Source organism: Podarcis raffonei, chromosome 7 (assembly GCF_027172205.1).
Source record: "Podarcis raffonei isolate rPodRaf1 chromosome 7, rPodRaf1.pri, whole genome shotgun sequence".
In the NCBI taxonomy this organism is placed as follows: domain Eukaryota; kingdom Metazoa; phylum Chordata; class Lepidosauria; order Squamata; family Lacertidae; genus Podarcis; species Podarcis raffonei.
In genome coordinates this window covers 11,644,458-11,670,262 of record NC_070608.1, presented here as the reverse complement: position 1 = coordinate 11,670,262, position 25,805 = coordinate 11,644,458, and the positions used below count along the sequence as shown (strand labels likewise).

The following is a 25,805-nucleotide window of genomic DNA, read 5'->3' as shown; positions in this document are numbered from 1 at the left end:
ATTCCAGCACTTAGAAGTCTTCAGTTCAATGACTAGTTGTGGCAGCTGTCAAGCATATAAAAGAATGCTCAGAAGAGATTACCTATCTCCTCAAGAATCCATTTTCCTTCAGGATTCTTCATTAAAAGAATAGAATAATCAACTCAGGAGGTATCAAACTCCTACATTAATTACAAAGGATTCTGGAGAAAACAACAGCAGCAAAAACGATCTCACTTCTTACTTAATTTAGTGCAGCCAACTCTTATTTTCCCCACATATATTTTTAATAAATTTTTTATTGATTTTCCAACATGAATTAAAACACAATACAACTCACAACACATAGACATACAAACATATAAACACGTATAATTTCATAACCTCTTTTTCTTAAGCCTAATTTCAACGACTTCCCCATGCCTCCCTTTTCTGCATCCCTGTTTTAAACTTTTTCAGCAACCCCTAATTTCAATTACTTATAATTCACTTTCTTTAATCCTTTTTCTCCTACTCAGTCATTTACCGCTGCAATTCTGTTTTACGTTACCCAGGACATTTTAGCACTCATTAATTTTACAACAGTTCTTAAGATAAACTTTAAATTTCTTCCAGTCTTCTTCCACCGTCTCTTTTCCTTGGTCACGGATTCTGCCAGTCATCTCAGCCAGTCCCATATAGTCAATCACCTTCGTCTGCCACTCTTCCAGCGTGGGTAGTTCTTGTGTCTTCCAATACTTTGCTAAAAGAACTCTTGCTGCTGTTGTAGCATACATAAAGAACGTCCTATCTTTCCTTGGCACCAATTGGCCTACCATGCCCAGGAGAAAAGCCTCTGGTTTCTTATTATTTTCCCCATTTTGAAACCATTTCACCTAGAGCAGTGGCTGTAGGAGATCATCTCAGATCCCTCCACAGATTAGGGTCTTTTGGGAAAGGGGGTGGGTATCTATGTATGTATGTATCTGTCTATTTTGCATGTGGCATCGTAAGTTCATTTCATCCTGTTTAAAGTATCAACCTGTGATTCCCCCCACATGCATGAAAATTCAAATTATTTTCACCGTTTCTTCACAAAATATTCATTATCATACATTAAAAATGTGATTTTTTTTGTATGCACTTTCTCTCAAAATGCACATTCCTACTGAGTTTGAATGGATTGGAAAGATCTGGCCCATCATGACCATGATCAAACGAACCTACTATAAGAGAACACATGTAAATCAACCCAAAAGGTTTATGGAGAGATGGGAATTTTTTTGTGATCTGGAATAATAGCTTCAGTGACAATGTATAACCATGTGCTGTCTTTAACTTATTGCAGTGTTATTAGTTTATTGCAATTAGTTTGTGTTTTTGTTGTTGATGTACTTAAAAAAAATTGTATGTATTTTAACAAAAATATGCATTTTAACAACAACAACAACAACCACAACAACAACAACAGTAATTTATTATTATTTATACCCCGCCCATCTGGCTGAGTTTCCCCAGCCACTCTGGGCGGCTCCCAATTGAGTGTCAAAAACAATACAGCAGTAAAATATTAAAAACTTCCCTAAACAAGGCTGCCTTCAGATGTAATAATCTGCTCCATTTTGCTCCACTTCTTGAGCTAAGAACTGTATCACAAAATCTGGAAAAGTGCAGAAATGTAAGGGTACCTGTTATATACTGAAGTTCTCACCCTGGGCCAGCAGGGGGATACTGTAGATAGTTATGCAAATAAGGGATCGAAAGTGACGTTCAGTGATTGGATAGTTTTAGAAAATTGTTACAGTTACATTGTACTGGAGCTCTATATAAGCAGGCTGACTGAGCCCTTCAGTTCAGTTCTGTCCTGGCCTGTGAATAAACAAGAGCTGTTTGAAGAATCACTGTGTCGTCTGATATGTTCACCCACAACTCAATAGTACCTATGCTCAGATCTAGGGTATTAGTCTAAGGAATGCAAATCAGGTTGGCACACTTTAAAATGTGGACTAAGTCAAATCCTTGAGTGCCCCATGCAAAATAACACTTTGGCAAACATGTGGGCTATAAACACTGTTAGGATCTGTAGCTTGCAGATTGTTGAGCATTTTGCCTCTGATCGGCTCCTTATCCTCCCACACAGGCAACATACTTTTCATATTCTTGGCGACTTTGTTTAGATGAGTTGAAACAAACTTTTGATTTAAAGCTTGCTCCCATTGCTGGCTCCTGATTAAAAAGGAGAGATGCGAGGTCTTGATAAATATGGATAAGCAATTTTTTATTTGCCTGCACTTCCAATCTTTTCCACTTAGGGACGGCTTGATTATACAGCCTACAGAAAATGTGAGATTGCTGGAGAGGGAATGAGAACATTCCTGAGAAATCAGGAGTGATAGTCTAGAGCTGGAAATCACCTAAAGGAGATGAGGGAGTGACTGATTCTGAGAACTGTAACTCTGCGAGATGAATGGTTGGGATCGTCTCTGAACAGCTCTCAGCATCCTTAACAAACTACAGTCTCCGGGATTCTTTCCAGAGTGGTGCAATCTCTAGTTATCTCCCGCTTGGACTACTGCAACGCACTCTATGTGGGGCTACCTTTGAAGGTGACTCAGAAACTGCAATTAATCCAGAATGCGGCAGCTAGACTGGTGAATGGGAGTGGCCGCCGGGATCACATAACACCGGTCCTGAGAAATCTGCATTGGCTCCCAGTATGTTTCCGAGCACAATTCAAAGTGCTGGTGCTGACCTTTAAAGCCCTAAACAGCCTCGGTCCTGTATACCTGAAGGAGCGTCTCCACCCCCATCGTTCTGCCCGGACACTGAGATCCAGCGCTGAGGGTCTTCTGGCGGTTCCCTCATTGCGAGACGTGAGGTTACAGGGAACCAGACAGAGGGCCTTCTTGGTAGTGGCGCCCACCCTGTGGAACGCCCTCCCTTCAGATGTGAAGGAAATAAGCAGCTATCCTATCTTTAAAAGACATCTGAAGGCAGCCCTGTTCAGGGAAGTTTTAAATATTTAACTCTGTACTGTTTTTAACACTTGATTGGGAGCCACCCAGAGTGGCTAGGGAAACTCAGCCAGATAGGCGGGGAATAAATAATAAATTATTATTATTATTATTATTGTTGCTGTTATTATGACCGTTTAAAGTGGAATAAGACCATTTTCAATTTGTAGTGCAGATGGGGCTTCTGCTGGAAATCGACCTCATTCTTTAATGTACAATTCATGTGTTTGGTTTTGTTGTAACAGATTGACACGGCTGCATTTCACAACTTCATTTCTTCCATTACCCTACCTGCCTCTGGTTTTCGGTTTCCAGCCTCAACCGAGCTTCTACACATCTCCGGGTCTCTAAGAAGGCTTGGCGTTGAGCACGGTCTGATAAGTAGCTAATGAAGATCCCAGCGGTATTCATGCACATAAATAAAACCGCCTGAGCTGCTGTCTGAAAGAAAGAAGAAGGAGGAACATTAACGGCATGGCTGTATCGTAGAAATAGAGGCATGCACATACCGATAGAAAACAGAGCTGTGAAGTGATAAAAATGCTGATATACACTGCAGTCCCCAATATATTAAATGGAACTTATTTCCAGGAAAGTGTGCATCCGATTGCAACCTCAGCTGATGAATTATCTTCCCACTAACCAATCCATTTAAATAAATCTATGCAACCAAAAATGTACTACATGGAACGTACTGAGATGCTGAAGAAACTGTATGATAATAGCTTAATAAACGATACCTAGCAATCTTTTTTTTTACATAGTTACCATTTAATAACACCCTCGTACAGTAGCATACTAGAAACACAACAACAAAGAAAACCCAAATCAAGTCTGCTTTTAAATGATAGTTGCACTGCGTAAAGCTGACACTCTGCTGATAAAAACTGAATTTTTAGTTGATTAATCTACCCAATGGAGAAGGATAGAATTCTAAAGATAAAGGCAAACTGCTTCTTGAATTCAAATATATAAGTATAAATATAGCAAAACTATGGACAATAGTTTTTCTATGTAGTAAAATATTGTGTATAGTATAATTATAATGATTTTTAACATGCATTTTGCTGTGTGTGTGTGTGTGTGTGTATAAAAAGTAAAGGGGTTTAATCAAGGTTGTTTTGAACTTTTAAAACAAAGAAAGAAATATGATGATCAGGATCTCAAAGGCATTGAAACGTACAATACTTTCTGTGCCAGGAGGAAGAAATAGACAGTGTTTGGGGGCATTAAACTCTCAATGAACCACAGATGATGCTTGCTAGAGCTGAGTCACAGCAGTGGAGTCAGGAATGATTACAAACATAATTAGCCATTTTTTATTTTTACTTTTTGGGGGCAGAATGTCTTCTGAAGCAAATGGTGTTGTTGTGACTCACTGAACAGTCTAGTGTGTAAGGAGAAGAAGATCTGGGGAAAGTATGGATTGCAATCGGCATTTGTCATTGTTGTTGTTGTTTGCCACCATCGGATTGTTTTGGGTGATAATGAACGTCTTGAACAAAGTCACAGAGCAAGTTTGCATGGATTTGTTCCTTCTCAAAGTGGTTATGTCTCACTCTGTTTCTTTACTCAGTGATTCTCCTTCCTTCTAATGCCGACGCTATCAGGGCTGTGTGTCCTGTATTTACACAAGTAGGGCAGAAAAGTCAAAGCAACTGGTATCACCCTTAATATCATGAGTATTTTTGCTCTCTATATTTAAAGCAATTTTTAGACCCTCCTGCAAAGGTTGATTTACACTGTGAAATATCCAAAGCTGGAGGATTTCTGGTGCTCAGAGATTTCATACACTCAATCTGTCTTCATTTCCTAATATTTTAAATTTCCATTACATATCCCTGGTAAATCGCTCTCACTTTGCTGTCCGTTTTTGCCTTGGAGGGGAGGAGTGCGCCCTGCTAAAATGCAGATAAGTGTGATTCCTACCGTTGCAATCCTTACTTATTTTAATTCCATTTCTGAATCGCTTCCCATAAAATTGTTGGCTGTTTGCAGTATGGTAGCGCTGCAGAGAGCTTGCTGGGGAGACCATGCATTAAAAAGAAAGGACTCAAATATAACTTAAACAAGGTTTTAATAAGAAAAACAAAAACTCCTTTGACACTAAATACATTAACAACCAAACCAGACCCAACCACCAACCCATCCCCCAGGGTAATGGGAGAGCTAGGTGCTGCTCCTTATATACTACACCCAAATGCTGACACACCTTAATCAAATACAACTCAGCAGCACCTGCTATGTTTCACAGCTGTAAAGCTGGGTCTCGTTATCTTGCTCTGGCCCTTGCTCTGGCCCCTTAAAGACATACACATCGGGTGGAACAATGATGAACCTTTACATTTAAAGAAACCATTCAACAAAAATATCACTGTCAAAAGCCCAACTAATAAAACCAATCCCATATGCCCAAAAAACCAGCAACAATTAAAACCACTTTCATATGTAAACACCGTTACAAATCCAATGCAGATATAGGATGGGAGAAAGTATTTCACTTAAGTACCTTGGTGGGGAAAGAAAGGTCATCAACAGGCGACAAAAATACTGTACAGACAGTGCCTGGTTGACACACAACAAAAGAGAGTTTCAAAGAGTTGGTGACTCCACACTAAAGGCCGGATTCCATATTGTATGGAAGGGATCATTTGATGACCATAGTAATGAATAGGGGGCTATTGCACAACTCTTCCCTGCCCTGGTCTCTAGAAGTTTTTTACTGACAACTTGATCTAGCCTGCTTCCTAGGAGCACTCCTGTCCGTTAAAAAGGAATGGGCCAGATCACATATGGTTGGCTGCCAATATGATCTAGAGCAAAGAAAGTGGGGAGCTGGTTGCCAATTCTGAGTGGAAAGTACCGGGACAAATTACAAATATACTGTAGAAATATACTTTCTTTTTTGTAATGCACTGTTGTCTGTGAGGGGTGTTAGGGGAGCAGTTGGAGGATGGATGGCAGCTAACAGACTGAGGTTGAATCCTGACAAGACAAATGTACTGTTTTGGGGGGACAGGAGGCGGGCAGGTGTGGAGGACTCCCTGGTCCTGAATAGGGTAACTGTGCCCCTGAAGGACTGGATGCACAGCCTGGGAGTCATTTTGGACTCACAGTTGTCCATGAAGGCGCAGGTTAATTCTGTGTCCAGGGCAGCTGTCCACTTGTTCCATCTGGTATGCAGGCTGAGACCCTACCACAGGCTGTCTTGCCAGAGTGGTGCTTGCTCTAGTTATCTCCCGCTTGGAGTACTACAATGTGCTCTATGTGGGGCTACCTTTGAAGTTGACCTGGAAACTACAAGTAATCCAGAATGTGGCAGCTAGATTGGTGACTGGGAGTGGCGACCGAGACCATATAGCACCGGTCCTGAAAGACCTTCATTGGTTCCCAGTATGTTTCTGAGCACAGTTCAAAGTGTTGGTGCTGACCTTTAAAGCCCTAAATGGCCTTGGCCCAGTATACCTGAGGGAGCGTCTCCACCCCATCATTCAGCCCGGACACTGAGGTCCAGCTCCAAGGGCCTTCTGTTTGTTCCCTCCCTGCGAGAAGTGAGGTTACAGGGAGCCAGGCAGAGGGCCTTCTCGGTAGTGGCACCCGCCCTGTGGAACGCCCTCCCATATGATGTCAAGGAAATAAACAACTATCTGACTTTTAGAAAACATCTGAAGGCAGCCTTGTTTAGGGAGGTTTTAAATGTTTGATGTTTTATTGTGTTTGTAATATTCTATTGAGAGCTGCCCAGAGTGGCTGGGGAGGCCCGGCCAGATGGGTGGGGTATAAGTAAATAATAATAATAATAATAATAATAATAATAATAATAATAATAATAATTGGATGGGGGACACGTTGTGCTTCTTCTGGAGTAGTTTGGCCACCTTTGGTCCCCACCCTGCACTCAACTCTCACCTTTGTCTCCTAGAAGCTGTAAACACCCCAGGAAATGGTTTTGACAGGCCAGCTAAACCAGGTGACTGTTGGGTCTCCAAACCCTTGGTGAGTTAGGGACTTCCCCTGCATGCAAAAGACAGGCTACGGCGCAACTGAGTAGATGAGACCAAGAGTGGGTCCAGCAGTCAAGAATGTGGTTTCTGCACATGCGGTAGAGTCAAGTGAGGGGCAGGTGGGGTTCATCATCCTGGGAAGTTGGGCCATCTAGGAGAAGGAAAGCTCTGATCCTAAACTCCCGCTGCCTTTCCAGACATCTTTGGGAGAAGAAAAGGCTAAGGAGTAAACTGTACACAAATCCAGAGGGGAGTCTCTAAGACAGTTGGGTGGAACCCTACCCAATCTCTACGTCTCGCAGGGACTTTCCTACTGCCTCTTTTCTCCCTGATTCCAATAATGCTGAAGCTCAGAAGCCTGCAACACTTTCCTTGCGAGGCTTACCCTGCTCCCCTGAGTGCAAGCTATTAGAACATAAAGAAATATTGCATGATGAGATCTTTATGTAATTGGGTGGACCACTTTAGGGACCCTAGGGAGGCTACAAAAAATTAAATACAGTTGTCTGGGTGGTTTCAGTGGCTTCCGGCTGGTTGCCCAAGAAGGTATAAAGACAAGGGAAAGTTTCTTACAATCCTTTTTTTATTTCAGACTTTACAGAGAGAGGCTATAGAACCCAGCCTCTTGGATAATGGCTTTGTCCCGAGTGAATCTCCACCCCCCGTCTCTCTCACTTCATCATCCATCATAATCATCATCATCTCCTCCTCTACGGGTGCTGCCCTCTGTCTTTGAGCTCTTTGCTCTGATACTTTTAAGGCTCGCTGGGTTCTGGGAGATGGTGGGTCTAGAATGCTTTCTAGTGACACTGTGTCCATCAGCTGCTGCTCTGGCTCTGCCTGCTCCTCCCCCCCCCCCATTATTTCCCAACTTTCCCCTCCATCTGCCTCTGAGCTGAGAAATTCCACAAACCACTGTTGTAAATCTATACTGTCTTCCTCTTCCTCCTCCCTGGAATGGTCAGGACGTGGAGGCAGTCTCCACCACTCCCCCCCCCTCTGCCCAGTCCCTGACAACAGTATTAAATTTTTTAATAAACTGGGCAGAACACAGAGGAACTGTGGCATCAGACGTTCCGCTGCTGAGGGTTATTCTGTTTTATCATGTTCCAGGTTTATGCTCTCCTCATTAAATCTAAAATTGGTTCATCACCCCCTCTCTCAAGCATCTTTGCTGTACGCCTCCTTTGCCTCTCCCACCTCCTTTATTGGTAAAATAAATATTAACTTGTTCCTTTCCCCCTAATTTAGTGCTCTGACACATACATGGAGATGCATATCATATAAATAGCTCTTTATTACGGCATGTCTGAGATTTTGCTCTGCGCTTGTGACTGGAACATTTGCTGTGCATTCATCAGGCCAGGAGGAAGACAATGAACGGAATATTGGATTTTACTTAGGACAGAAGAGCCTGCACAACTAGAATCATAGAATCATAGAGTTGGAAGAGACCACAAGGGCCATCGAGTCCAACCCCCTGCCAAGCAGGAAACACCATCAGAGCATTCCTGACATATGGTTGTCAAGCCTCTGCTTAAAGACCTCCAAAGAAGGAGACTCCACCACACTCCTTGGCAGCAAATTCCACTGTCAAACAGCTCTTACTGTCAGGAAGTTCTTCCTAATGTTTAGGTGGAATCTTCTTTCCTGCAGTTTGGATCCATTGCTCCGTGTTCGCTTCTCTGGAGCAGCAGAAAACAACCTTTCTCCCTCCTCTATGTGACATCCTTTTATATATTTGAACATGGCTATCATATCACCCCTTAACCTCCTCTTCTCCAGGCTAAACATGCCCAGCTCCCTTAGCCGTTCCTCATAAGGCATCATTTCCAGACCTTTGACCATTTTGGTTGCCCTCCTCTGGACACGTTCCAGTTTGTCAGTGTCCTTCTTGAACTGTGGTGCCCAGAACTGGACACAGTACTCCAGATGAGGTCTGACCAGAGCAGAATACAGTGGCACTATTACTTCCCTTCATCTAGATGCTATACTCCTATTGATGCAGCCCAGAATTGCATTGGCTTTTTTAGCTGCCACGTCACACTGTTGGCTCATGTCAAGTTTGTGGTCAACCAAGACTCCTAGATCCTTTTCACATGTACTGCTCTCAAGCCAGGTGTCACCCATCTTGTATTTGTGCCTCTCATTTTTTTTGCCCAAGTGCAATACTTTACATTTCTCCCTGTTAAAATTCATCTTGTTTGTTTTGGCCCAGTTCTCTAATCTGTCAAGGTCGTTTTGAAGTGTGATCCTGTCCTCTGGGGTGTTAGCCACCCCTCCCAGTTTGGTGTCATCTGCAAATTTGATCAGGATGCCCTTGAGTCCATCATCCAAGTCGTTGATAAAGATGTTGAATAAGACTGGGCCCAAGACAGATCCCTGTGGCACCCCACTAGTCACTCTTCTCCAGGATGAAGAGGAACCATTGATGAGCACCCTTTGGGTTCGGTCAGTCAGCCAGTTACAAATCCACTGAGTGGTAGCATAGTCAAGACTGGTGACCCACTAGCGAAGGGGTCATAGCTCGGTGGTAGAACATCTGCTTCGCATGCTGAAGGTCCCAGGTTCAATATTTGGCACCTCCAGGTAGGAATAAAAGAGGCTCTTGTCTGAAACCTGATTCAGTATAAGGCAGTTAGCACATTTGGAAGCTAAGCAGGGGCTGCTATGGTTTCAAAGTGGATGGGAGACCGCATGTTGAGATCCCTGCATTGCAGAGAGTTGGACTAGATGACTCTTGAGGTTCATTCCAAATCTATGATTCTATGTCCCAAGCACTATTAGATTTTAGATCCTCAGTGTTTCTGGGGCTCCTCAACCACCAAAGAAGCTCACAAATGTTGAGGAAAGAGCATGGCGGCCACACGCTGTACTTTTACAGACTACTATTTGGTAGGTAAAAGTGACGCAGGTGGCGCTGTGGGTTAAACCACAGAGCCTATGGCTTGCCGATCAGAAGGTCGGTGGTTTGAATCCCCGTGACGGGGTGAGCTCCCGTTGCTCGGTCCCTGCTCCTGCCAACCTAGCAGTTTGAAAGCTTGTCAAAGTGCAAGTAGATAAATAGGTACCACTCCAGTGGGAAGGTAAATGGTGTTTCCGTGTGCTTAGTTTGCCAGAAGTGGCTTAGTCATGCTGGCCACATGACCCGGAAGCTGCACGCCGGCTCCTTTGGCTAGTAAAGCGAGATGAGCACCGCAACCCCAGAGTCATCCATCACTGGACCTAATGGTCAGGGGTCCCTTTACCTTTACCTTTATTTGGTAGGTTGTCCTCTGTTTGAAGGACTAAGGCTAATAGATGACTTCAGATTAGGAGCTCAAAGGGCAAACACTTTCTGTTCAAAAAGCCATATCCCATTTTCAAGGTGGCTCAGGCAGGGGTGGAGGAAGGGGAGTGCGGTGGGTGCAGTCTGCCCCGGGTGTCACCACTGAGGGGGAGAGTCACGGTGGCTTGGGCACACGCAGGCTCTGAGCTGGCCAAACAATCCGCCCGCTGCTTCCCTCCCAGCTGTAGGGCGGCTGAGTGGGAGAAGGCAGGCAGACTCCAGAGGCCCCACGGTGTGCCCTGCCCCTATGGGTGACTCGACCCACCCTTGGGCGCACCGCCCCAGGTGCCGAAGTGGCTTCCTCCGCCACTGGGCTCACATTGTTTTGAGCTGGTCTGGACATCCTTTCTCAGCCTTCTACTTCCTCAGGTAAGAACATAAGAACATAAGAGGAGCTCTGCTGGAGCATACCAGTGACTCATCTAGACCAAAATCTGATACTCACAGTGGCCAATCAGTTGCCCAAGGCAAGCTCACCAGCAGGACCTGGGTACTGCTTAATCTGGGTACCAGCTTATTTTTGAGAATGGCTGCAGCATAGCTGTGTGTCCTACTTTACAGAGGACAGTCCTCTATTTGAAAGCATCTGGGCTGTTCAGTTTAAAAACAAAGAAGCGTCAGAATGAAGAGCAAGGATGTTGAAGGTGCCCATCAACAGTTGGTACCTACTTAGACAGAAGACTAAGAGGCACACAGGTCCACTGCTGACAGTCCTCGCCACTTGGGCGAGATGTCCTGTTTTTGATTAAATTATAGTATTTATTTCCAAATTTGAATGTATGCATGTGAATTAACATATGTAATTTCGATGAAAACCTGAACCCTGTTTTGTCCTCCTTTTTAGTGATGTGTAAGCAGACACTAATACTTAGCAAAATTGGTTTGCATGAGCCAAGAGATAGAATGTTCTATCTCCACTTCAAAGTTACCTCTGGCTATATATCTACTGTATCCTGATGCAGTCAAACTGAAATCATTATTTGCAAATTATTTTGCTTACCAAAAGAAAGCCTTCAAGTTCTTTTAGGTTAGGGCTGGTGTGTAGTACAGTGGACAGTGTCAAATTATGAAGTCCCTCCCCCATTCAAAAGTTGTCTCTGCAGCCTAAACTCATTACATGCTGCACCAGCAATGCAGACTGGCCACCCTTAGATCTTTAGCCCCCATTAAAAATAAATAAAATAAATTTATACAAGCCTGAAAAATGAATTTTAAAATCAGAACTTGAAATTTGACATTCAAAATTTGATATTAAAATACTTTTTAAAATACCAAACTTTTAAAATATGATTTTCTTGTTGCAATTAGGCGGGGGGGGGGTTCAATTCAATTTAATGAAAAATGCCTAGTTTGCAGTTCTCAAACCAATATGCAGAGTGAAGCACAAATATCTTTCAAAATTCACACGCCTCTGAATTGTGCAATGCTGTTCTTGAACCACGTAAGGATAACAAAAATGCAGATATTAGGGAAAGTGTGATTAAAAATACAGATATCGGACTTCCGGGTTAGCGCCAGCGGCTAATGGCGGATTTCCTCCGAGCTCCGGAGGGAATCGGCTCCACAGGATTAGGGTCTTACCGCTGCGGCGACGCGGAGACCCTTAAAAATCACAGGCGGTGAAGCCTGTGAACCTGGTGACTCGGCGGGCACCATTTGTGCCCCCCGACCCGCGAAGGAGCCTTTTTAAAGGCTCCGGAACGGGGGACGGGGTGAGCGGCGCGGTGCTGAGAGTTGACTGCTTCTCCTGTGGAGTGAAGCCGCATGCCATGGTTGGAGAGCGCTGACTTCTTCTTGTGATTTGGACTTCAAAATAACAACCCGTGAGTAGTACGGAAATTGGATTTTTAAAGAAAAATTTTCGGTGAATTAGGTACGATCGGGGGAGGTGTAAACAGGAAGTCAGCCTCCTCCTCCTGTAAACAATCTAAAGCAAGGACCTGCTAACTAAGGTCGAGAGAATTTTTTCTTTTATTATTGTGCAAAAGATATTAATTTCACGATTTGGCACTAGAAGAAACCTTATTGGAGGATAAGAGCTAATTTTGGGAGCTGAAGTGCCACCCCCCCCCGGACCCGGGAGTGATCCGCGAGAGAGCCTGTTGAAAAGACATCGAAGAGTTTGACAGCTGTCAAATTAGCTGTCAGACGGAAAAAGCGAACTTTGTTTCTGTTGCTTCTGCTGGCTATATTTGCTACAATTTGACTATATTTTGTTGGAAACAAGGAAGAACTGATACAAACTAATTTGATTTTTGGATTTGAACTGGAAAGAATACTAAGTAACCAAAATCCCTCTAGAGGGGGTTTTGGGACATTACAAGAATGGCTGAAGGAGGGGAAATTCAAGCTGAACTGGACAGAGTCTTTGTTCTCTTGGGAAAGTTAGAAGGCCAAATTGATGTTTTGGCTACAAATGTTACAACTCTGGACTTAACAGTAAACAAACTCATTGAATCTGATAAGGAATTGTCTCAGGAAGCCCATGCAGTTGAACAAGAAGAGAAACTTGAGAGCTTTGAGAGTGTGAAGAAAGAGATTTATGTTGTTCCTGAGAAAAAGGAAGGAGGAGCTGTAATTTTACAGATGATAAAGGAGAGCCAGAGGCCTGACATGATGGCTGCAAAGGAAAATAAGAACTTGATGGTGAAAACTTGGTTTGAATTGGAGACTGAAGAATGGAGAGATCTCCTTATGTGGAGATCTGAAGACCCAAGGATTACAAATCTGATTAAGGTGGAAGTTGGAGTTTTGGAGACATTTGGATTTGAAAGGAGTAAGAAACAAGATTTAGGCTCCACTTTTAAGTATGGAGGTCTGGTTGGAAGAAACATGGACTTTATTGGACTAGAGCTTCTCCGAGATTTGGTGTTTAATACCAAGGACTATCAAAAAAGCCGGCAGAGAGGAATTGAGAGAGAATTAAGAGCCTCGGACGTGAGGTCTCCAGGCTGAGAGTAGATTGATTGATGGACGATTATTGGGGATTGGAACCGGGAAAGGGGGGGTGGAGTTTGGGAATCCAAAGGGTGTATAATTATAATTTGTTTTGCTTTTATTTTGTTTTGTCATTTGTATGAGAATTGAGGAAATCGTGGAAGGGAATTTAGGTCGACTTTAGGAAAAGGCTTTAAGAATAAGCACGGATGTATAATTATTGATGTTTATAAGGCAAAATTGGTTTTTCAAAATGAACTAAATATAAAATATAAAACATAAAAAGGTTAAAAATTAGGGACAAGAACTTGTTGAACTGTTGTTTAAATATTGATGTTTATAAGTTAAAATTGGTTTTTCTAAAATGAATTAAATATAAAAAGGTTAAAAATTGGGGACAAGAACTTGTTGAACCAACAATCTGAATTGGAATACAAGAGGGGGAGGTATGGGGAAGTCAGGGAAATATGTCATTGAAAATAAGGACGTTGAATTCTATGTGTTTTTAAATTTTTTTGTTTCATTTTTTTATTTTTTGATGTATTATAATGGAAAAATCTTAATAAATATCATTTAAAATAAAAAAATAAAAATACAGATATCAGGGGAAAGGACACACACAAATTATTCAAGCAAATTGCTTGCAAAATGTGTATATGAAGAGAAAATCACATTAAAATGTTGATGGGAATTTTCATGAATTTTCAAGATTTTTTTATGTAATTGCAAACTTCTAAAAGGTGGAAAACTGAATTTAAGATTGGAAATTGTGAAAAACTGGAATTGACAGATTTGTCCAAACCTGGCTGTAATTTTCTATTATGAAAACTATTCCCTCCCCAATCACCATCATCATCATCATCATTATGCATAAATCTTGGACTGCCTTTTCAAAGACCATAGAATGCAAGAGAGCCATCTTCTTGCCAGACTCATTTGACCTTCATGCGTCAATTTTGACAAAATCAGACACTTTCAAGACTTTTCATTCTTTTGCCATACACTTGGGGAGGCATTAACTATTTGAGAAATGCTTGCCCTCTCTAGAGGATTAATGGAAACTAACCAGATCGATCGTATCAAGTCCTGTTATCAATTTCCTGGAAGCTAAGAGCTCTTATCTCCTTTGAATCCACATAGAAACCAAATGTCAGATCAAATCAAATTTACATTTACAAGATATCCTACACGCTGGGACCTTGAGGCACTTGCCAGAGTCAATATTAAAAACAAACCACAATAAAATAAAATAAAAATCCACACCGAAGTCAATGAAGCATGGGTGAGCCACAGTCAAGCAGGTAAGATAATTTCATATTTGAAAATGGACCTTAATGCAATGCAATTCATTTTTATCTGCCTCCTGTCATGCGGCATAAATAGTAAGAGGTTTTGCTAGCTGAGATCACAGGAAGAAAAAGATGGAGGTGGTGGCAGTGCTTTGGATAGATCAAAATGCAGCAACTCTCTGGCATTATGTGAGCTCACACAAGCATTCCTCTGGCTTGGTTCAAACTGAGACATTTGCTCCAGATTCAGAAACTAGTTTTCCTCCTCCTCTTCCACCACCACCACACAAAAGTTGAGCTCAAAAAAATAGAGAAGATCTATTTTTGCCCTATAGGACGCACTTTTTCCCCTCCAAAAATGAAGGGGAAATCTGTGTGCGTCCTATGGGGTGAATGCAGGCTTTCGCTGAAGCTTGGAGAGCGAGAGGGGTTGGTGTGCACCGACCCCTCTCGCTCTCCAGGCTTCAGGAAGCTATCAGCAAGCCTGGGGAGCCCGCAGGAGTTCCCGCAGGGCTCCCTAGGCTGCGGATAGCAGCCTGCTGCACGGAGCACAGGGCTCAGGCTTCCCCCGCGGCTGAGGGGGGGGAATAAATTTTTTTTTCTTTATTCCCCGCAAAAAAAACTAGGTGCGTCCTATGAGCTGGTGCGTCCTATAGGGCGAAAAATATGGTAACTGTACATTTCTTCCTGATGGGTGTCTGTCTTAGTCTGTTGAAGCAAAACAACAACAAAAACAACAACACGGAGTCTTTCATCATCATCATCATCATCACATATTTCTATTATTATTATTATTATTATTATTGTTAGCTTTTGCATATACAGTGCTACCTCGGGCCACAAACGCTTCAGGTTACAAACACTTCGGGTTACAGACTCTGCTAGCCTGGAAGTAGTACCTTGGGTTAAGAACTTTACCTCAGAAATTGCGCGCCAGTGGCGCAGCGGCAGCAGAATGCCCCATTAGCTAAAGTGGTACCTCAGGTTAAGAACGGTTTCAGATTAAGAATGGACCTCCGAAACGAATTAAGTATGTAACCAAAGGTACCACTGTAGAGCTCTGTTCCACTTCATTGGAAGCATCACACCTGGAATCATCTTACCTGGCAGAGACCTAGAGATAAATCTTAGAGAGATGGTGTAGGGGTTTGGGCCAGGGCAGGTACGAATTCCAGTCAGCTCACTGGGTGGTCTTGAGCCAGTCACCTAGCCTACTTCACAGTGTGGTTGAGTAGGAGCAGGGGGCATAGTCTTAGGGGCGCACAATTTTTGAGAGGGTGCGAACCAGGCGCCCCAGTGCTCCTCTCCATTTGCCAAGGGCTACGCCAACTGGCCAGGCTCTCTCCTGTGTGGGCAGGCAGGTGACACAGTGGAGCCCCGCAGTTCTCGGGGGGGGGGAATATCACTCCAGTGGCATTGGTGGCAAGGGTGCATGCCCCCACTCCCACCCTATTTGCTGGCAACCGATGCTACGCATCGATGCTATGGTGGGAAAACCATGTATTTCACCTTACACTTCCGGGAGGAAATGCAATTTTATTTCTGAATCCAGTTGGCAGAAGCTTATACCCCGAGAAATCTGTTCGTTTTTAAGGTACTCCTTGCTGTGAAAAATATCTGTGACAAGCCTTGGCCACTTGACATTCAGCCCATGTCCCCTGGCAATACTGTGAAATTTACATCACCACCAGCCAGGTTGCTTCAATGCAGTTTTGTCCGATAAGGAAATGGCTCTTGTATTTCATAATCAAATAATGTGATTAGGCACCTGTGATTACACAGTGGTTGCAACAAGGCTCCTTCTCTCCTGCTTGATTGCCCCCATGGACCTTAGCCCTCTTCAGAAATGATACCCAAGTGTTCAATCAGAACATGAGCACATCTGGGCTGGTTAGCTCCACTCTGTGGCATCTGCTGCAAGCATCTATGGAAGTGAAGCCTTCTTGTGCACCTCTGTTACACAAAGCCTTCCCTGCTCAGGCCACCTGCATTGTATGTGTGGATGACAGAGGTGGGGCTAGCTATTAAAGCTGATCCACCTCTACCCCCTGCTCAGGTGACGATTGGATGCCTAGGCATCATTTGTAAAGTGAGCTCTTGCTGAATTCCTTTTAATTTACCAGAGTGAGGTGAGATCCTTATTTATACCCCACCCACTTGGCTGGGTTTCCCCAGCCACTCTGGGTGGCTTACGGCATATATAAAACATAGTAGAATAGCAAAACATTAAAAACTTCCCGATACAGGGCTGCCTTCAGATGTCTTCTAAAAGTTATGTAGTTCTTTATCTCTTTGACATCTGCTGGAAGGGCGTTCCACAGGGCGGGCGCCACTACCGAGAAGGCCCTCTGCCTGGTTCCCTGTAGCTTTGCTTCTCGCAATGAGGGAACCGCCAGAAGGCCCTCGGCGCTGGACCTCAGCGTCCGGGCAGAATGATGGGGGTGGAGACGCTTCTTCAGGTATACTGGGCTGAGGCTGTTTAGGGCTTTAAAGATCAGCACCAACACTTTGAATTGTGCTCGGAAACATACTGTTAAACCATGCCTTAGATTGCAAATATGAGGGATTGAGTCAGAAACACAGAAGGGAGAAATTTCAAAATGCTATGTTGTTGTTGTTGTTGTTGACCTGCCCTTAACCCTAAAGTCCCTGGGCAGGTAACAACATTTGACACAAAATATTTAAAAAAGCTGAATGCAACTAAAACCACTAAAATTAAGGTAGGCTCTGAAAATACACATCTCAAGTGTCAAAAGCTATGGTGATGTCAGCCTTTGCCAAAAGCTATATAACGAAGGTGCTTGTCGCACCTCTTTGTGAGGAGAGTTCCACAACTTAGGGGCTGCCACAGAAAATGCCCTCTCCCAGGCCACCACTCTGAATTTCTGAGGCAGTGAAACAACCAGCAGGGCTGATCTTAACACACAAGAGTTCTTTTGCTGTTTCTGTTTAAAGGTAAAGGGACCCCTGACCATTAGGTCTAGTCATGGGCGACTCTGGGGTTGTGGTGCTCATCTCTTTATTGGCTGAGGGAGCCAGCGTACAGCTTCCGGGTCATGTGGCCAGACACTTCGGGTTACAGACTCTGTGAACCAGAGCAGCGCACGGAAACGCCGTTTACCTTCCTGCTGGAGCGGTACCAGTTCATCTACTTGCACTCTGATGTGCTTTCGAACTGCTAGGTTGGCAGGAGCAGGGACCGGGCAACAGGAGCTCACCCTGTCGTGGGGATTCGAACCGCCGACCTTCTGATCGGCAAGTCCTAGGCTCTATGGTTTAACCCACAGCGCTTTTATCTTGTGAACCACCGCAAGACTGGAGAGTGAACGTCTCGAAGTTGGCCACCAGTGGTATACATGTTAGTCCCATTGCATTTAAAAAACCTGTTTCTCTTTCTTGATGAGAGTTGCTTTAGGCGGCAATGAATGTCGGAAAAGCAGGATAAAGAAAACAACAGGCAAATAAGTCCCAAACCCCATGGGTTTCAATGTGTCTGCTCTAAGTCTGGATCCAACAAAATATATTGAAATAAATGCTACCGGTTTCAATGTGCATTAATGAAATTTGCAGAAGGCTGTGATGTTAATATTGGCAGGCGAATGAGAAATATATCAGCCATACACAATTCAAATCAAAATATGCAATTACTTGGATCAGACACAACAGGAGAGGGGGAGATGTAAGGTGATATAGCTGTCCTTGGGGAGCTAAATGAAGCAGCTCCATTAAAGAGAAGAAAAAAACCAGGAACTGATTACATTCGGTAACAATCTGCAGATTTATTTTACATAGGGTTGACGTATTTCAAAAAGTGAAAATCTGGACACAAAGGTTGTTGAGCTTTCTTTGCAAAATCTAAAAAGAGAGAGAAGTTTTTGGGCTATTTTTTATGAAATTTGCCAAAACCAACACTTCCGACTTGGGTGATATACATCCGGATTTTCCTGGACATTTCAGCGATTTTCACCCAGACACTGTTTCTGACAGCCTAATCCTGGCTGGATTAGGGTTGGAAAAAACTAACTCTAATCACTTGCACTGATCCTCTTTGGCCAATGACAATACAGCATTTTTTTAGCAGCAGGATTTAGTCCAAACCATAAGGAATATGAAGTTGTGATATTCCTCCACACAGCATATTCAATATGTGTTGCCCAAAGCATTGGTTGCCATGGAAATTATTAGTTAATTAGGCCTGAATAACAATTTTGAATCATCATTAGCTATTAAGCTAAAAATATCAGCTTGTTTTCTTTAATAAGTTGAACATGCACATTTTCTTTTGCGCAGATTTGCGTTTCCTGCTTGGCAGGGGGTTGGACTCGATGGCCCTTGTGGTCTCTTCCAACTCTATGATTCTATGATTCTATGATTCTATGAGATTTGCAGGGAGCGGGGAGAGCAAAAATAATTCATTTGTGCTAATTCTTTAACAGCTCAGATAATGGCTAGTTCATTATTCACTCACTAGCAAATTGATTCCATAGGACTGTGATGGAAAGATGCCTGCTTAGTCGTAGAACCTGAAAGTTCTCATTTGTACTAAATAAGAACTTTTTGAAATACTCAGAGAGCAGTGGAGTTGATGGATGGGAGTTTCTTAAAGGTGAAATGTCGAAGGTACAAAATGCAGACAATTCCAACAAGAAAGAAAAGTGGAAATCATCTAAAGAATTGATGCAATAAGGCAGGCACGTCCAACTCCCAAGAGACTGCAATCTACTCCCAGTATAAAAATACTGGCAGTGATCTACCCATTGTCATTGAGGAGTTGCTGAGCTTCTTGGAGGGAGACCAGAATTCTTCGGCTTTTTTTAGGGGGGGGGGATGCCAGAGTTGTTGAGCTTTTTTATGGGGGAACGGCTAACCATTAACTACAACATTAACAAGCGCACACAACACAACTAACATTGTCAGCAGACTATCAAAGATCACCCTTTTGATGCTGCGTTGGGACAGCGTAAGGGGGGCAGGGGGGGAAATAATAATTTTACATTGCTTTTAATCCCACGATCGATAAGGGTCCCGCTATCGACAGCGATTATCCAGGGATCTACCTGTTGACCAGTTGGACATCGCTGCAATAAGGGAACTGCAGTCCAAGATAGAAAAATAGGTGGTAAGGGATCACCTAGCTACTTTAAATGAATTCAGATCCCCAGGCCCTGATTTGCTGCACCCAAGGGTACTATAGGAGACTTCAGATGTAATCTCACAGCCGCTGTCTATAATCTTTGAGAATTCTTGGGGAACACATGAGGTCCCTGCAGACCAGATGCAGGAAAATGTTCTTCCGACCTCAAGGTGATTTGTCTATTAAATAATTAAAAGCAGTTGAACTCACAAAGGCACTTAAAATAAGACTGAAACCCAAACAAGTGGACACTCATGATAAAGGCTCTGTTTAAAGATAAAGGTAAAGGGACCCCTGACCATTAGGTCCAGTCGTGACTGACTCTGCGGTTGCGGCACTCATCTCGCTTTATTGGCCGAGGGAGCCAGCGTACAGCTTCCGGGTCATGTGGCCAGCATGACTAAGCCACTTCTGGCGATCCACAGCAGCACATGGAAACGCCATTTACCTTCCCGCCGGAGTGATACCTATTTATCTACTTGCACTTTGACATGCTTTCGAACTGCTAGGTTGGCAGGAGCAGGGACTGAGCAGCGGGATCTCACCCTATCGTGAGGATTCAAACCACCGACCTTCTGATTGGCAAGTCCTAGGCTCTGCGGTTTAACCCACAGCGCCACCCGAGTCCCTGTTTAGGCTCTGTTTAGCCAGCTGGGAAATAAAAAGTAATTAATCAATTAACCAATTAACACCCTTTACATTTAGGGGGATCTAGTGAGTGGTCCAAGATCCTTCAGTGAGCTTCATAGTTGAGTGGGGATTTGAACTTAAGTCTCCCCAGTGCAAGTCCAGCATGTCAATCACTCCTTCATACTGGTCCATATGACATTCAAGGATAAAAGCCTGACCTTGGCTCGAAACAACAGATGTAATTTTCAGCAGAGATGATGCTCATCAAATAAGAGGCAGTATCAGGCAATTACAATAGAACAAAGCCAAACTTTGACATCCCTTTCCCTCCAAAATAGCCTTTATGCTATTTCTGGAAACATAAAAAGCAGCTTAAAGGGTGTGATATTTCATTGAGAGCGTAGAAAAACAAAATCACTCTCTCCCCCTTCACCAGAATAATGTCATCTGCATATATATAAAAGTGTCTCATCTCAATGCAGAAATGTGTTAGGCAGTTTATTTTTCACAATCACACGGGGGGAGGAGAATCCATATTGCATTAAGAAGACGACAGCTATTCCCCTCCCCACGCAATTAAATGCCAGAACAAAAATGTTCATAGGTGATTGCAAACATATAATTTAGCACACCAGCCCTCCATTTTGGACTGGGTATCTGTGATTCACTGCAGCATACCAGAACTTCCAGTAAATTATGGTACATCAGAGACAAAGTGACAACCAGAAAAGGCCATTGAGAAATGCAAGCAAGCTGAAAATGTTACCTATTAGTGCCACTGGTCAACTCTCAAAGTGCCAAACAGTTTCCCCCAAATCACCACTTACATATCTTGAGCAAGTCTGATGCTTGCAATGTGTCATCGCTGAAACACAAAATGCAAAATCAGGATGGGGAGAAATTTGATTTTGTTTGCATTGAAGGGCAACTCTACTTAATTCACACATTCCAAAACTATACAAGAACTGAAACGCAGCTATCCTTCAAAATTTCCACTTATCCAAATTTTGCAATGCAGTTTTCCAACTGAACAGGATTTACAAAAATGCCTAGGGGAATTGTGCATAAAAATGAATACGTTAGTGAGAATAACATACAGAAATGCATTATGATGGGGGGAATTGCTATCAAAAGCATGTGCCTTAGTCAAAAGGTGCATGCAAAAATGTGTTTATTTGGAAAGTCACACTAAAGTGCTAACACATTTTCATAAGGATTTCTTTTTTTAAAAAAATAATAATTGCAAATTGCTGCACAAATGTGGGGAACTGAAGAGAGAAATCAGCATTGACAAAACATTTGATCCCATATTTAAATTTAGGACTTAGCAACATTTCACTGTGGATCAGAGTATATGAATACAATCCGGGTCATCTTGTGGTCTTTGCCTAACTGGAGAAGATCGATTTTTTGCTTTATCGGGAGGTCAGTAAGCCTCACCAGCAGGGGGTCAATGGTTTCTCTACGTGTCTCATCGTACAAGGGACATCTAAAAAATATGTGTTCAGGGCTTCCTATATCCCCCAATGGACAGGCGCAAATTCTCTGGTCATATGGGACTTTTTAAAAGGATCCTTCCAAGACTGGCAAGGGCACAGCCGAGCTTCTGGCAAGTGTAAAAGCCCTTCTTGCATTTTTGGATACAAGAAAAAAGAGATATGCTGCTGGAGCAGCTATATATATATATATATATATATATATATATATATATATATAGATTTCTACAATTTTGTACTCGGGGCACCTTAAGCAGTCCTGTTGTCTCTTGGTGTCTATAATTCTTTGCCTAACCATAGCTTTTGCTTGGCCCAAAATCCAGGATCAAATCAGAAACCAGGATGGCTTCTCTAAATCAGAGACCCTACTTGTAAAGTTGATTTGATTAGCAGGTACAAGAGACAGGGTTTTCCTTGTGGTAGCATCATAGTTCTTCCAATTCTGCAACCTAACCTCATCATCATTTCTAGACGTAGAGAGCAATCTTAGAGCAATCTCTTCTGGGATGAGCAGTTTAGGATTCAGCAACTCTCTTGCTCAGCCAGGTTGGTTCCTGGTTCAGCTGGAATTAAGTGCCCAACCCCAACCCAGCCAAAAATATGGCCACAGAACATGTTCAACTCAGCTCAGCTGGGGCTCAGACATGCTGGCTGAGTCATGCCCAGTGTAAGTCACCCCAAAGGAGAGTGGTGGAGCAGGACCACGCTGGGGTGACTTAAGAAGCATCCGAACTCTGTTCAGCTCGGTCACGTGACTTGGCAAAAAAAGACAGTGTTAAAAGATAAAAGGACCCCTGACCAGTAGGTGCAGTCGCTCATCTCGCTTTATTGGCCGAGGGAGCCGGCGTACAGCTTCCGGGTCATGTGGCTAGCATGACTAAGCCACTTCTGGAGAACCAGAGCAGTGCACGGAAACGCTGTTTACCTTCCCGTTGGAGTGATACCTATTTATCTACTTGCACTTTGACGTGCTTTCGAACTGCTAGGTTGGCAGGAGCAGGGACCGAGCAACGGGAGCTCACCCCATCGTGGGGATTCAAACCACCGACCTTCTGATCGGCAAGTCCTAGGCTCTGTGGTTTAATCCACAGCGCCACCTGCGTCCCTTAAAAGGTAGTGTTAGTCACACCCTATTTTAATGGCTTCTTTTGCTTCTGACAGGCTTGTTCAGCCAGCATTAGCCTTGCTCCTCAACAGGGTTTGGATGTGGAGTAACTTTCCGCCATCTTAATGCCAGCTTGCTTTATATCTGTTTCTTGTGTATAGGATTCCTCCCACTAGCAGTTAAGCCTCCTGAGTGAAAACTCGTCCACTATCCACAACATTCTGGAGCCAGGCCTAGGTAACGGAACTTTTTCTTTCGCAATCTAAGAACCTCATCTCCAAGTTTCAGAGTTTGCAAGGACAAGCTTGACCTCTAGGGAGTTTATTCCATTTACCTTTGTTTGGGAGGTAACCTCATTTGGAAACTGTTTAGTATTCCAGGCAAATACAAGTGTAATTACATGAAGCAGAAGGCACCTGCCATTGAAAGCCACAGGGGGAAAAAGGAAAACATTGCTTATAATAGAGGTGATCTTCTGAAAATAAGGACATGTATGACAAGTGTGTCCAGACTTTGAGATCGGGAGGCAGAGCAGAAAGTGATTGTCAAAAGGACATTTGAAGAAAAAAAAAAAAGGTCCTTGATCATTTGTTGAAGATTTAGGGGCATGGATTCCAGGGAGGTGCATTCAAAGCCTTTCTCAACCATGAAGCTCACTAGATGATTTTGGCCAAACCACAATATCTCCATCCAACCTACTCCATAGGGCAGTTGTGAGGATAAAACAGGATCATCTCAACAGACCTTCCCCCAGATCCTTGGAAACAGTGCTGGATTTTGGGTGGTGTGGGTGGTTCCCCTTTCCCCGGACATTGAGACAAGGGGACACAAAATTGAGAGGATCCATAATTGAGAAGATCCATTTGGGGAACCAAATTTTGGCCTCACAGAGGGCACCATATTATGAAAGTCTATTCCGGCTTGGAAGAACTAATGCCACCTGTAGTGATTATGAGTCCAACTGAGACAATTGAATGGCCAGATTGTGATCAATGTATGCTGGCAAAAGGACGCGGTCACAGCCATCTTGAAAGAGGCAGAGATCTGACCACTCCTGAAAAAGCCCACTCTGGACCCACTGGTTTATGACAACTAGCAGCCTGTCTCAAGCAGGGAAGATCATCAATAGGGTCCTGCTCTAACAATTTCAAGTTTTCTTCATCAGATTATCTTGATCCATTTCAATCCGGGTTCAGGCCTGGTTATGAGACTGAATTGGCCTTGGTTGCTCTGGCGGATGACCAGGGCAGGTTTCAACAATTTTAAAATACAATTTTAAAATAAGTTAAAATATGATAGTGAAGAGAATATATACCATAGGCCTGCCCTATGTCCAGAATTTCCCAGACATAGATGGGATTTGACCATCGGAAATAGTGTCCGAACAGAAATCACTGAAATGTCTGGCTCAACAACCTTGGGCAAAACTTAAAAAAAGCTCAACAAATACTTTGTGTCCAGATTTTCACATTTTGAAATACAGCAACCCTACCATAGGTGTCAACAGCCAGAGTAATATGTCTTCAGCATATGACAAAAGCTATATCATGAAGATGCCAGAACTACTCTGTGGGGAGGGAATTCTGCGGCTTAGTGGCTACCACCATTCAAATTTGTCATGGTGGTAGAACTACCAAGATGCTCCTCTCTACCAATCTGAATGCCCAAGAGGATCTATTGGAAAGGAGGTGGTCTTTCAGATATTTTGGATCAGAATTTGTTTATCCATGACCTGGACTACCGCTACCCTTCGTGGCTGCACACCACAGGCTCTCAAAAACCATTTTGATTTAGAAACCATAAATAAATGGCTACCCTTTGTGCCATTAGGAACTATTCATGTCCATTAGAAGCCATTTATAAGTTTGAAAACATTAGCATGCTGTAAGCCAACAATTTCCAGGAACGCATCATCTTCCCATCTGGGCCCTGAGCCAAAAAAGCAGACCATGTACTGCCAACGTAATATGTGGCCATTTTCAATCTCATTTTGGGTCTTGCTTTCAACCATGAAAATGGGATTTCCAGTAAAAAATAATTGCCACAGCAGGTCTGCCAATTGCACGCAGTCTGTCTTACAGTGCGTGTTTCCACGGAGTATTACTGTATTTGTTTTCCCACACCTCTGTCCGGTCAATCCAGGAGTGGCTCCAGCTATAAATGCCCCCTTGGCATCTATGGTGGTAACAGCAGCAGCAATGTATCCAATGTAGTGGTTTATTCTAGGGCAGGGGTATTCCCTCCAACATTTCTCAGGTGTAAATAGGGACATCCTATTGCATCCCCTCCAACGTTTTTCTGATGAAAAGAGGAACACCCTTCAAAAAAGACAAGCAGGAAAGTTTGGGATCAAATCATAAACTGGGACGGCTTCGGTAGTGCGAGAAGCCAAGTTACAGGGAACCAGGCAGAGGGCCTTCTCAGTAGTGGCACCCGCCCTGTGGAACGCCCTCCCACCAGATGTCAAAGAGAACAACAACTACCAGACTTTTAGAAGACATCTGAAGGCAGCCCTCTTTAGGGAAGCTTTTAATGTTTAACAGACTACTGTATTTTACTACTTTGTTGGAAGCCGCCCAGAGTGGCTGGGGAAACCCAGCCAGATGGGCAGGGATATAAATAAATTATTATTATTATTATTATTATTATTATTATTATTAGTTCTGGAACAGTTCCTGGGAAATCAGGACACTTGGAGGGCCTGCAGGAGTTCCCAAACTTTTTCAGACCAACACCTCTTTAGTTCTATAAATTCATCCGTAGTGCCTCCTCCCCTATAAAAAACATTATTCAGAATAGCAGTTTGCATGGCCCACTACGGAAGATAACCACACAATAAAAGTCAAAACAGTAAGAATTATTTGCACATTTATTCAAAATCCAATTAAAACTATTTAATTTATTTCAACA

General features: G+C 43.2%; 1 protein-coding gene across 2 annotated transcripts in view; it reads right to left on the bottom strand.

The window, feature by feature from the left end:
* ADCY8 (adenylate cyclase 8) overlaps nt 1-25,805 on the bottom strand; it is a 124,351-nt gene that overhangs the window by 74,550 nt on the left and 23,996 nt on the right. For both annotated transcript variants that reach the window (XM_053395289.1, XM_053395290.1), the window contains exon 2: nt 3,264-3,413. In XM_053395289.1, coding sequence (XP_053251264.1) covers nt 3,264-3,413 — 150 coding nt within the window. The remainder of the gene's footprint in view (nt 1-3,263; nt 3,414-25,805) is intronic.